General features: G+C 38.3%; 1 protein-coding gene across 4 annotated transcripts in view; it reads right to left on the bottom strand.

Annotated features, from left to right (window-relative positions):
• Positions 1-13621, bottom strand: part of LOC150097209 (lysosomal alpha-glucosidase-like) — a 284573-nt gene that overhangs the window by 67112 nt on the left and 203840 nt on the right. For all 4 annotated transcript variants that reach the window (XM_090407697.1, XM_090407698.1, XM_090407699.1 and 1 more), the window contains one exon: positions 6344-6531. In XM_090407697.1, coding sequence (XP_090263823.1) covers positions 6344-6531 — 188 coding nt within the window. The remainder of the gene's footprint in view (positions 1-6343; positions 6532-13621) is intronic.

Genomic DNA, 13621 nt, shown 5'->3' with positions numbered 1-13621 from the left:
TACAGGCTATTTAGCAACCTTAGCAATATGTCCTTTAAACTTGAACTCTCTTTATATCACCACCCCTAAATCACTAGCTTCATCTATTTCCTAGAGTACAGTACCAGCAATGTGATACACAGCTTATAATCTATTTATCCCAAAATGCATAACTTTACATTTCTCGACATTAAACTGACCCATTAACTTTTGCCCATACTCTCCAAGACATCATCAAATTCCTGCCATGTACCCTCAAGGGGTGTACAGGATATGATAGTACTACATGAAAAAAATTACATCATTACTAACTACAATTTTCCTCCAAATCATTCTGTTATTTGTCAAGACACCAACATTATCAGATCTTATATTTCTATCGTCTAAGGCACTTTGTACCATATCAATCCACCTATATCTTGGTCTTCCTCTGGGTCATTTTGCTGCCAACCTGGCAGAGAACACGTGTTTTGCTAATCTTTCTTCACCCATTCTGTTTAAGTGACCATACCACCTGAGATTAGCTCTGCTAAAGCATTCCTGGATGTTGACAATGTCAAGTGCTTTCCTAATATCCTCGTTTTTAATATGATATTGCCATTGATGCTATCTGTTCACGCCTATAATCTTTCTCAGGACTCTCATATCAGCAGTCTCTAGTCTTTGGTCAAGTGTTTTACTTCTGACCCAGCTCTCAGATCCATAAGTTAAAACTGGTTTGAACACTGTCTTGTATACAGCTAATTTAGTGTTCTGACTAATTTCTCTCTTATTCCATAAATTTATTCAATTGACTTCCCACCATACCAGCTTTGCTGATTCTGTTGTCTATTTCTATTTTTAATTTACCATCTTCCGTAAAAATCGTGCCTAAGTAGCTGAAATGTTTTACTTGTTCCACAGGTTCTCCATTCACAACACAGTTGACATTTTCAATGATTCTGCCTATTTTCATTGTCTTTGTCTTTTTATTGCTGACCTTCATACCATATCTCCAAGACACCTTCATTAACTATTACTCTACCTACTAATTTTGCATCATCAGCATATAACTGAATATTACTTTTCAGGTTATTTCCTATATCATTTATGTACAAACTAAACAGTGATAGTCCCAGCACTGAACTTTGAGGTACACCACTAGTCTACTGTTTTCACCTAGATTCTGCCCCTTCTGACTTCCTGGTTGGCCAAGTGGTTAGCGTATCTGCTCTCCAGCCAAAAGGCTGCAGGCTTGAATTCCACCATGGGCATAGATGTTTGTGATTGTCTGTGAAAATACTAGTGGTGGTGGTGAGTCATAGATGGCATTGATGTAGTTGCACTTCGTTGTAGTTGGTGGATTAAGTGATGGAGACAGAGAGTTGTAGAGCAGGTACCCTTCCCTCAATGAGTCTTTGGACTCCCTGGAGGCATCATGTAATAATAATAATAATAATAATAATAACAATAATAATAACACTTTTTGATATCTCCATTTGTTCTAATTTGCATAACATAGTTCCATATTAATATATGTTCTGTCAAATGCCTTTGCAAAATCCAGCAATATTATTGTCTAGGTATTTCCTTTATCCAACTCAGCTGTCATTCTATTATGAAAAAGTTAGTAAACGAAAATTATTAAGGCATGACCAATCCTTCACAAAGCCATGTTGACACTCATACAGTATCATTGCCAGTCTGGTTGGCCGAGTGGTTAGCATGTTTGCTCTCCAGCCAAAAGGCTGCAGGTTCAAATCCCACTGTGGACATGTATGTTTGTGATTGTCTGTGAAAATACTAGTGGTGGCCTGAGTGATGGAGATATAGAGCTGTAGAGTAGATGTCCTCCCTCAATGAGTCTTTGAAATCCTTGGAGGTGTTACATAATAATAATAATATTTTTATCTACTCATTATCGAATTTTTTTTAAACAATTTTTCTACTATTTTTACCACTATGCCTGAGATACTGATTGGTCTATAATTTGCTACTGCAGTCTTAGAACCTCCCTTACACAAAGGAATTATTTTGCCCTCTTTCTTGGAACTCTACCAGAGCTGAGACTTAAATTAAAGAGCCTAGTCAAAGGTTGCCAGTTTCCTTGCACATTTTCACAAAAACTTAACTGATATCCCATTAAATTGATTAAAGGAGGACCATAATCGCAAATCACTTTATGCGCATGTTATGCAAATGGTGTGGTGTGGAATTCATGGACATGTGGAATGAGTTTGATGGGCAAAAGGATTTATACAAGATGGATGGCCTGCATTTGAATGGATTTGGTGTGTGGAGACTGGAAAACGTGTTGCTGAATGAAGTGAAAATGGATGTGCAGAACCAGGGACACTAGAATTACCAAGGAAGGGGGGTGGATATGTGGACATCAGTGAGACAGTTGAGTGTAAGAATGTATATAATGTACCCGAGCCAGTACTAAGGAATCGGAACAAGATAGTTAGAATAACACATAAAGATAGGGGTGGGACAAAGGAACCTCTGCATTTCATGTATACTAATGCCAGGAGTATTAGGAACAAGAAGGAAGAATTTTTGGCCTTGATTGGTTCTTCCTGGCCACAGGTTATTGGCTTTAGTGAACAATGGCTGATGGAAGATGATATAGTTAGTGAGATAGAATGTGTAGGTTATAGTGTGTTTAGGAGGGACAGAGAGAATAAAATGGGGGAGGAGTGTTATTGATGATAGCTGATGAACTGCAGCCAAGGAGAATTGAAGTTGTATTGCAGGATAGTGAAAAGAGCTCATTTGAGGCGATTTGATGTGAGATTGAGACTGGCAGAACAAAATATACAGTTGGGTGCTGCTATAGACCAGGTGATGGAATAGATGGTGGAGACAGTATGCATAAGCAAATAGAAGCAATGAGTGGAAGGAGGGTAATTATTATGGGGGATTTCAACTGTGGTAACATTGATCGGAAGGAGGAGAGGACACATGTGAGGAAGGAACTGGATTTTATTCAATTATTAAGGGATAACTATCTGAGAAGGCATGTAATAGAAAATACTAGGGGTTTGAGAGTGCTTGACCTGGTAATAGTATCTCAGAATTTGATTGTAATGAATATGACAATGTTGCCACCTATTGGTGAGAGTGATCATAAGGTCTTGACCTGGGAGGTGGCTAAAGGTGTGGAATTTTTGATTAAGACATGGTATATGTGGAATTACTATGCTGGCAAGTATGACAAGCTTAGGAGATTGCTTGGTTCAGTGCCATGGCATGTAAAACTGCAAGAGCTGCATGTCGATAGAGCATGGGAAGTGGTCAAGGAGTATTTACAGGAGGTTATGGCTGATTATATACCTAGGGTCCGAATAGTAAAACATGCAGGGGTTAAATGGATGAATGCAAGCTAAAGAGAATCCCAAACAGTTCTTTCAATATGCCGCAAGCAAAAAAAAAAAAACTGTACACAGCAGAATGATTTTAAGGAATGACGATAGTAAGGAGGTCACTGAATCAGTCGATATAGTGGAATTACTGAGTGAGCACTTTGCAAGAGTATATCATCCAGGTGGTGACATTGAAAAGGAACCATTAGTTTATACAGGAATTGTGATGAATGAAGTGGAGGTGAATAGTCTATTACAGAACCTTAATATGAATACATCTGTGGAATTGGATGGTATACCGGCACGGATCTTACTTGAAGCGGCTAAAGAATTATCAGTGCCCTTAACCATGTTGTTTAATCTAAGTCGCGAGTCTGGTTTAGTCCTGAAGGTGTGGAAAGAGGGGAAAATAGTTCCACTGCATAAAGGAGGATCCAAGACTACGGTTGCAAATTACCGACCGATCAGCATATCAGGAGTCATTGTCAAGTTCTTGGAGAAAGTAGTCAAGGGAAAAATACAGGAAAGGTTTGATGAAAATGAGATACCGTACGGGGGACAGCATGGCTTTGTGAAGGGTAGATCATGCCTCAGTAGCTTGCTCAAGTTTTATAACACAGTGACAGCTGAACTGAATAAGGGTAATGGGTTTACAGTGATACTGCTGGACCTGGCTAAGGCATTTGACAGGATACCACATGGAATTCTAATCCATAAACTACAACATATGGGAATGGATATAGGGTTGGTGAGATGGATAGGTGAGTGGTTGATGGAGAGATATCAGAGAGTAGTTTATTCAGGAATAGAATCCAAAACACAGCGTGTGACTAGTGGTGTGCCGCCGGGTTCTGTTCTTGGACCACTGCTGTTTAATTTGTTCATTAATGATATAGGGAAGGATCTAAGAGGAACAGTTCATTTGTTTGCTGATGATGCAAAGTTGGGTAGGGCAATAGTGAATGCAGAAGATGTCAAAATCTTGCAGGATGACTTGGATAGATTAGAGTTCTGGGCTAAGGAGAATGGATGTCACTTTAATGTGACAAAATGTAATGTTATGCATTTTGGGGTGAAAAGATTAGCAGCAATATACCACATTGGTGGAACTGTACTTCAGGAGATTGATGAGGCCAGCTACTTGAGAGTGTTGGTGGATAGGGAGATGAAGTTTAGGGGGCACATTGCAAAAGTAGCTAAATCAGCTCATCAACTCACTTGGTTCTTGAAAAATACTTTGACGAGCAGAGACAAGCAAGTTATTGTACCTCTGTACCGAGCCTTGATAAGACCTCATCTTGACTACTGTGCCTAGATTTGGTCACCTAGGTTTCTTCTTGACGGGGAGGAGGTGGAGAGGATCCAGAGGTTAGTGACCAAGATGATAGCAGGTCTATGGAATGAACCTTATGAGAACAGGTTGAAGATTTGTGGGTTGCAAAAATTGGTTGATAGGCGGAAAAGGGGTGATATGATTGAGACATTCAAATTGCTAAAGGGTTTCTATAGGATTAATTCAGAGGATATTTTTGAGATCAGGACTGGTGGTGGGAGAACTAGGGGAAACCTATGGAAGCTGGGCAAGAGTGTGGTTAGCAAGGGTCTTAGAGCTGGGTTCTTTACTTTTAGGGTGGTAAATGAGTTGAATAAGCTGCCAGAGTCTGTTGTGGATGCTATGACGGTGAGTGAGTTCAATGCAAGGTATGATAGATACTGTGAGAATGTCGTATAGTTGTGTGGACACGATGTTTAGGGCCTCCTCGATGAGTCTAAGGACTCCCTGGAGTCATCCGTGATAATAATAATAATAATAATAATCCCATCTTATCCCACAGCTGTATTTACATTGAGATTCTGCAATATCCTATGAACCTCCAATTCATCCACCTCTGTTCTCACATTATTGTGTGTCACATAGGTTATAGTAGTAACCTCAACTCAGTAACTCAACTATTTTATCTGCTCGTAACCATCATCACTTATCAAGGTTAATCTTCCATAGTAATTCTTTCTCTTACTTGCCACATAACAAAAGAACTCTATGGGATTTCCTCTGGTGTGCTCAGCTAGATTCTTCTCATAATCTGATTTTTCCTTCCTTGTCATGCTTTTCACCTTTCTTACCTGAGCCTTGTACTGTTTGTGAGTTTGCTGGTCACTTTCTCTTTATATGTGCTCCGCAGAATATTCTTCTTCTTCCAGCTCATGCTTAATGATATTACTCATCCATGTAACTCCTGTCTGATTAACCCTCCTTACCTAGGTATACAATTTAATACTACTTCCTTTAGATAACCCTTAACAATATCCCATGCACTACTAACATCCTTATCCTGCAGTGTTTTATGCCATGGTACAGATTTAAGCTTCTTCTTAATCATGTCATAATCACATGCTTTGTAGCTCCACAAATACCCCTTTCTTGATAGAATATTCTTCATGTTTTACAATCACCCAAATCAAGATCACAGGATCCTAGTTTCTACTGTGATGTAAAAACTATGGAGAGGATCCAGAGACAAATGACTATGATATCAGGATTGAAATATTGGTTATAGAGAGAGTTTGACAAATGTAGATTGTAGTGTTTTAGTAGATGAACAGAAAAGAAATGGATATGATAGAGAGGTTTGAATGGTGAGGGGGGATTTTACAGCATTGTAGAGTAGAGTAGAGTAGAGGAGTTGAGAATGAAAGGCCATCGCTGGAAGTTGTGAAAAGGTATGGTGAAGAAAGGAGGCCAAATGATGTACATTACTGAAATGTTTTGTGAGTGAATCTAGGAGCATTAATAAGTTTAAAGTTCAAAATGACAGATATGTTACCACTGAATTAGAACTCTCATTAAAATAAATTCCTTTTACACAATTTCAGTTTTAAGCAGAAAATTGTAGCTGAGACATACTGATTTATAAATCTGAAAAAACTGTCATAGAGTAAGATTCATTTTACACAATAAAGTTTTGTTTAAAAAAAAAAAATCTAAAATATTTTAAGAATACTTTCTTATAAGAACTTACAATTCTGTAGTTGTTGTTGCATTCATTGGAATATGAGTTGGAATAATGTAGCCACCACGGAAGGCTACATTGACAGAACCTAAAGGAGAATCAAATGTATAATTTTGACCATCACTTCTTATTTCTGATCCATTCGTAAACCAGTACCAGATATCTGATGGTATATAACCTGTCACTTCTACAGTATCCTGAAAGAAAGATTTTTTTCCGAATATGATCAATAGGAATATGAATTTAAATTTAAATTTAAATTTAAAAATTAAAAAAAAAAAAACATTGCAAATAAATAGATGGCATCGGTGTAGTTGGTGAATTAAGTGGTGGAGACAAAGATTTGTATAGTAGTTGCCCTCCCTCGATGAGTCTTTAGACTCCTTGGAGGTGTCATGAAATAAAAAATAATAAAACAAACACTTCCATTACACATTTCTCTAGTTCATCCTTTATCAGAATATCAGAAAGTGGTATATGATTTTTATTATTATATGACACCTCCAGGGAGTTCAAAGACTCATCGAGGGAGGGCACCTACTCTACAGCTCTCTGTCTCCACCACTCAATCCACCAACTACAACTAATCGCAACTACCATCATCATCATCATCTACACAAATGCAATCTACTACCCACCATCACCACAAAACCACTAATATTTTCACAGACAATCACAAACATCCATACCCATAGCAAGATTCAAACCCATATCCTTTTTGCTGAAGAGCAGATACGCTAACTACTCGGTCAACCAGGCTGGCAAATTTAAATGAAGAGACATTAGTATTCAATGTGCAGTCTAATAAGCGTAAGCAACAATCTACTTGTACTGTTGTACTTGTAACATCTTCAGATGATATCTCTTCCCTGATATTAATTTTCCTTTTTTTTTTTACAGGGGATGCAAGTCAAAAGTTTGAAATATTGGCATCATCATTCTTAATACTGAGTGACTGAGTGTTGTCTCCTTTAAAGAAATTCTTTAAAAATTTCTAATTTTGTATTTCCGTGAACAGTAATAAATAAGTAATTTCAGTAGTTCAGTGAATTTTTGTGATGATTGCAGCAAAATGTAAGGTCTTGAGGTTTGGGAAACATCAATGGGATGCTGCATACTCTATGTGAGGAGTTATACTGGAGGAAGTAGAGGAGACAAGAGATCTGGGGCTGATGATTGATAGAAAATGAAGTTTAGGGGACATATTGCAAAGATGGTGAAGGTAACACAGAGGATTGCTGCAATTATGAGAAGGACACTGACTTGTAGAGATAAAAGGGTTATCATTCCGTTGTATAAGTCTCTGATCAGACCACACTTAGACTATTGTTCTCAGATTTGGTCTCCAGGATTTGAAGGGGATAAATTAACTGTGGAAAGGGTACAAAGATGGATGACAAAGATGGTTTCAGGACTGTACAATTTTGGTTATGAGGATCGGCTGAGGGAATGTGGACTGCAGAGTTTGGTGGATAGAAGAAGGAGAGGTGATATGATTGAGACTTTTAAACTGTTGAGAGGTGGTTACAGGTTTGACACTGGGGATTTCTTTCGCTTGGTTGAACAGCGGGAAGGAGTGATGACAAGAGGCCATCCCTAGAAGTTACAAAAGGAAACTGTGAGCAAGAGGGTGAGAAGTGGTTTCTTTGCATAGAGGTTGGTTGAACCGTGGAATGCATTGCCTGATGAAGTGGTGAGAGCGAAAACGGGATGAGTTTAAGCAGTGGTATGATAGACTTTGTGTTTCTTAGGGGGGGGGGACCTCCCCTCGATGAGTCTTGACAGACTTTATGTTCTTAAGAAGGACCTCCCATGATGAGTCTTTTGACTCCATGGAGGCCTGAATAATAATAATAAATAATAATAATGTGCTTATTTTGATTAACGCATATCTAACAAATGTGCAGCTGCTTCTGAATGATCTGTGTGTCCAAATTAACTAGAAGCCTCTGCAGGAAAATATAATCACATATACTTTTGGACAAAGGACTGATTTCAGCTTATGTTGGAGGCTTGATGGAGTAAAGCAACACTGAGAAAGATTAAAAGGATTTAATTCTTCCAGTATTTCATATGTCACAGAGACATGTTCAGGGAGTACATGAAACTTGTAGCGTGCGCGCATGCATGCACGCACACACACACAAAGGCAAATAAAACATGGATGAAAGACTAGAGTCCTAACTAGTTTTGCAGTATTTTCAGTATTACAGCAATCCTCTGGGTTACCTTCACCATCTTTGCAATATGTTCCTTGATTTCGGGTGTCTATCAATTACACTGGCCAACAAAAAAAATTTTTTTTCTGCTGATTTAACTAATTTGGGTGTGCTGATTTCAAATATCAAACCCATTTTTCTCTATCACGTCAGGTTTTTCCTCTATGGCGTTTTCTTTTTGCTAATTTGTAAGTTTTTGATAGTTTTTAGGAGGTAGTAGTATTTAGAGGATCAAAAAAATCGATTTTTTAATATTATTTTCTAAAAGTATGTACTTTTAAAAATCTGTTCCTAACTTTTTATCAAGACATTCGAAAAATTCCCGAAGATATAGCCTATTATTCAAAGCGGTGCGCAGATCAGAATCGGAGCGATCGCCGCTCCTGCTTGTTAGTAAACGAATAAATGTGTAAGAACCTGCAACGGCATGTACTGGCGCTTTGAATGCGAGAGAGGCCAATAACCGACCTAATACATTTAGGTGATGAAAAGTATTCAATGACAACTGCCTAAAACAAATGAATGCTATATGCATCATAGCGGACAAAGAACGATCGAAATCAGTCAATCGTTAATCGATCGCGAAAGTATGATGAGCGCTTATAATGTTTCGATAAAGTCTCTGTTTTTTTTTGTCTTGTTAATTGCATGTTAGTCGGCAGTGAAGAAAATACATCATGTCTACTACTCGAAATTGTGTCAATAGTGTAGATTCCTTCTGCTACATTTGTGGCAGCTTTACTGTTCCCAGTCAAAGGACAAATATCACTGATTTCGTTAAGAAAGTGTAGTTTGCATACTTTGACGTAAAAAAAATTGCAGATCAGGACAAGTCATGGGCTCCAAATAAAGTGTGTAAGTCATGTGCAGAAAATTTACGACAGTGGAGCAAGGGAAAACGCCAAAAATTAGCTTTTGGCATTCCAATGATTTGGCGTAAACCGAAAAATCATGTAGATGATTGTATTTTTGTTTAGTTCAGACTTCTGGTTATAATAAGAAGAATAAGAAAAAAATTGTGTATCCAAATCTAGACTCAGCAATTCAGCCAGTTGCTCATTCCAATGAAATTGCCGTGCCAATTTATAAAGGACTTCCTTTACTTGAGAACGAGCATGATCGGGATATGCCAGATGTTCTTGAGGCGCAAGACCCGGATGTTGATTTAGACAATGAAAATTTAATTTTTAGTTCTGGACCGCAACGTTTTACTCAAGAGGAATTGAATGACTTAGTAAGAGATTTGGGCCTATCAAAGGAATCATCGGAATTGTTAGCTTCAAGATTAAATGAAAAAACTTACTGGAGCAAGATACAAAGATAACTTTTTATCATAGCAGGGAAAGTAATCTTGTACAATATTTTAAACATGAGTGTGGGTTTGTTTACTGTAACAATGTGTCAGGTTTACTAACTGAAATGAGTGTTGTACAGTATCATCCAAATGAGTGGCGTTTATTTATCGACAGTTCAAGCAGAAGTCTCAAGTGTGTCTTACTACACAATGGGAATGTATATGGCTCAATTCCTATTGGCTATTCAGTCCACTTAAAGGAAACATATGAGGACATTAAAAAGGTTCTGAAGTTATTAAAATATTCAGACCATAACTGGATCATCTGTGTGGATCTTAAAATGGTGAATTTTTTACTTGGCTTTCAAAGAGGATATACAAAGTTTCCATGTTTACTATGCTTCTGGGATAGTCGAGCTAGAAACATTGGCCTCTTAGAATATCCTTAAATGTTGGAGAACAGAATGTTATAAATCAACTTTTAATCGACAGAGAAAAATTAATTTTTCCACCTCTAGGCATCAAACTAGGTCTTATGAAGCAGTATGTTAAAGCTTTAGATTTACAAGGTGACTGTTTCCAATACATATGTGAAAGATTTCCACGACTTATTTATGAAAAAATTAAAGCCGGTGTATTTGATGGACCGCAAATTAGAACTTTATTGAGAGACCCGAATTTCATCAACTCTATGAACGAAATTGAGAAAAAGGCCTGGACTTCCTTTACGATGGTTGCGAATAATTTTCTTGGAAACAAAAAAGCGTGCAATTACAAAGATCTAGTGGAAACAATGCTTGAAAATTTCCAGCGCCTAGGTTGCAACATGAGCATAAAGCTTCATTTCCTATACAGTCATCTTGATAGATTTCCTGAGAATTTAGGAGCTGTAAGCGATGAACAAGGCGAAAGATTTCATCAAGACTTAAAAACTATGGAAGATCAGTACCAAGGAAGACGGGATTCTCACATGATGGCTGACTACTGCTGGAGTATTCAAAGGGATTGCCAAAACAGAACACACAGCAGAAATTGCTACAAACAAAAATTTATTCCCTAAAAAATTCACGTGTAAGTAAAATTGTTATTTTTTTATAAATATTCTTGTAATTTTTAATGAATATTGTTAAGTAGTTATGTATCTAATTATCGGCCTCTCTCACATTCAAAGTGCCAGTACGTGCCATTGCAGGTTTTTATGCATTTATTCGTTTACTAACAAGCGAGAGCGGTGACCGCTCCGATTCTGATCTGCACACCGCTTTGAATAATAGGCTATATCTTCGAGAATTTTTCGAATTTCTTGATAAAAAGTTAGGAACAGATTTTTAAAAGTACATACTTTCAGAAAATAATATTAAAATATCGATTTTTTTGATCCTCTAAATAGTACTGCCGCCTTAAAAATATCAAAAACTTACAAATTAGCAAAAAAGAAAATGCCATAGAGGAAAAATCTAATGTGATAGAGAAAAATGGGTTTGATATTTGAAATCAGCGCACCCAAATTAATAAACAACAAGTCTCATATAAAAGTCAGCAAAAATTGTGTTGGACTGTGTTATCAATCCCCAGATCCGTTGCCTCTCCTACTTCCTCCAGTGAAGTTCCTCCAACAGAGTCAGAGTATGCAGCCTCCAATCGATGTATCCCAAACTTCAAGACTTTACATTTTGCTGCATTAAACTTACACTCCATTCATTTTCCCATCTGTCCATTTTATTCAAATCCTCTTTCAGGGCTGCCACATCTGCACTATTACTAGTAACCCTTCCCAGCTTCACATCATCCAAACAACTGAATATCCCCTTGCAATCCACTGACAGTGTCATTGGTGTAAAGGTTAAACAATACATGTCCCAGTACTGAGCCCTATGGGACCCCACTTGTAACCTTCTGCCTCCCTGATATTGTTCCTCCTCATACAACAGTACCCAAGGAATGGAAGGAAGGTAAGATAGTGCCGTTGCACAAGGGAAGTAGCAGACTGGAAGTGTCTAATTATAGGCCAGTTTGTGTGTCATCAGTAGTTGTTAAGGTCTTGCAGAAATTAGTGAGGGAATACAGCATTGGGCAGATGAGGGTGATGTTATCTGTGAGAATCAACATAGATTTGTTAAGGGGTGCTCATGCTTTAGTAATATGATTGCCTTTTATAATAAAGTGACAAGAGCAGTTGATGAGGGAGACACATATACTGCCTTTTTTTTGGATTTTGCAAATGCATTTGACAGGGTGCCACATGATAAGCTAATATTTAAGTTGCAGCACATAGGTTTGAATGTCAGGTTGGTCAACTGGATTCGGGATTGGCTGTCTGACAGGTATCAGAGAATTGTGTATGGTGGGGCAATATCAAGGAAGCAGAAGGTTAAAAGTGGGATTCCACAGGGCTCAGTACTTGGATCTGTACTGTTCAACCTTTATATCAATGACACTGTCAATGGATTGCAAGGGGATATTCAGTTGTTTTCAGATGATGTGAAGCTGGGAAGGGTTATCAATAATAGTACAGATGTGGCAGCTCTGCAAGAGGATTTGAATAAACTAGATGGGCAAATCAATGGGGTATCGATTTAATGCAGCAAAATGTAAGGTCTGGAAGTTTGGCATCGATGGGAGGCTGCATACTCAATTGGGGTAGTAGGAGAGGCAAGAGATCTGGGTGTGATGATTGATAGAAAACTGAAATTCAGGGAGCATATTGAAAAGGTGGTGAAAGTAACCCAGAGGATTATTATTATTACCCCAAGACCTCATGGAGTCAAAGACTCATCTGGGAGGTCCTTTTCTCACACACACACACAGCTCATCATATGGTGTCTTAAACACACTCAAACTCCTTGCAGATACCGCACTCTCAGGCAAGCCATTCCAATCATTTACAACTCTGCACAAAAAACCCGCCTCTCATTCCCCTACTCACACCCTCTTTATACAGTTTCCAGGGATGACCTCTGATTCTCCTCCGATCTCCCACTATTTTCTGTTGAACTTCTCCAGCATTGATCCTATAACAATCCCTTACCAACTTGTAGGTCTTTATCATATCTCCCCTCTTCATCCTGTCCACCAGACTCTACAAATTACATCTTCTCAATCTTTCCTCATACTCGACATTCCAGAGGTCAGACTCTACCTTAGTCAGTTGTCTTTGGACCCTTTCCAACATCTCTTCCTTCTGAAAAGCAGGTGACCAAATCTGAGCACAATAGTCCATGTGTGGCCACTCTATCATCTTTAGATACTTGCTTCTTCCTATTAATTTCCTTCTTCTCCTCCTCATCAGTTAATCTCTTCTTTAAACGTTCAATTTCCTCTTCCATCTGTTGTATAAGACTCTGATCAGACCATACTTAGACTATTGTTCTCAGATCTGGTTCCCAGGATTTGAAGGGGATAAATTAACTGTGGAAAGGGTACAAAGGTGGATAACAAAGATGATGTAAACACTGTACAATGTTAGTTATGAGGATTGGCTGAGGGAGTGTGGACTGCAGAGTTTAGTGGATAGAAGAAGGAGAGGTGATATGATTGAGACTTTTAACTGTTAGGAGGCAGTTACAGGGTGGAACAGCGGGAAGGACTGATGAAAAGGGACCATCCCTGGAAGTTTCGAAATGAAACTGTGAGCAAGAGGGTGAGGAGTGGTTTCTTTGCATGGAGGGTGGTTGAACAGTGGAATGCATTGCCTGAGAGAGTGGTGAGAGACAGAAAATAAGTTCAAGGAGTAGTATGATAGAATTTGTGTTTCCTATGAAGGTCCTCCCACAA

The sequence above is a fragment of the Typopeltis vanoorti genome, chromosome 17 (genome assembly GCF_054136105.1).
Source record: "Typopeltis vanoorti isolate ZY-2024b chromosome 17, IOZ_Tvanoo_1.0, whole genome shotgun sequence".
In the NCBI taxonomy this organism is placed as follows: domain Eukaryota; kingdom Metazoa; phylum Arthropoda; class Arachnida; order Uropygi; family Thelyphonidae; genus Typopeltis; species Typopeltis vanoorti.
The sequence above is the reverse complement of the archived record's forward strand: the minus strand, read 5'-3'. Positions and strand labels throughout refer to the sequence as shown.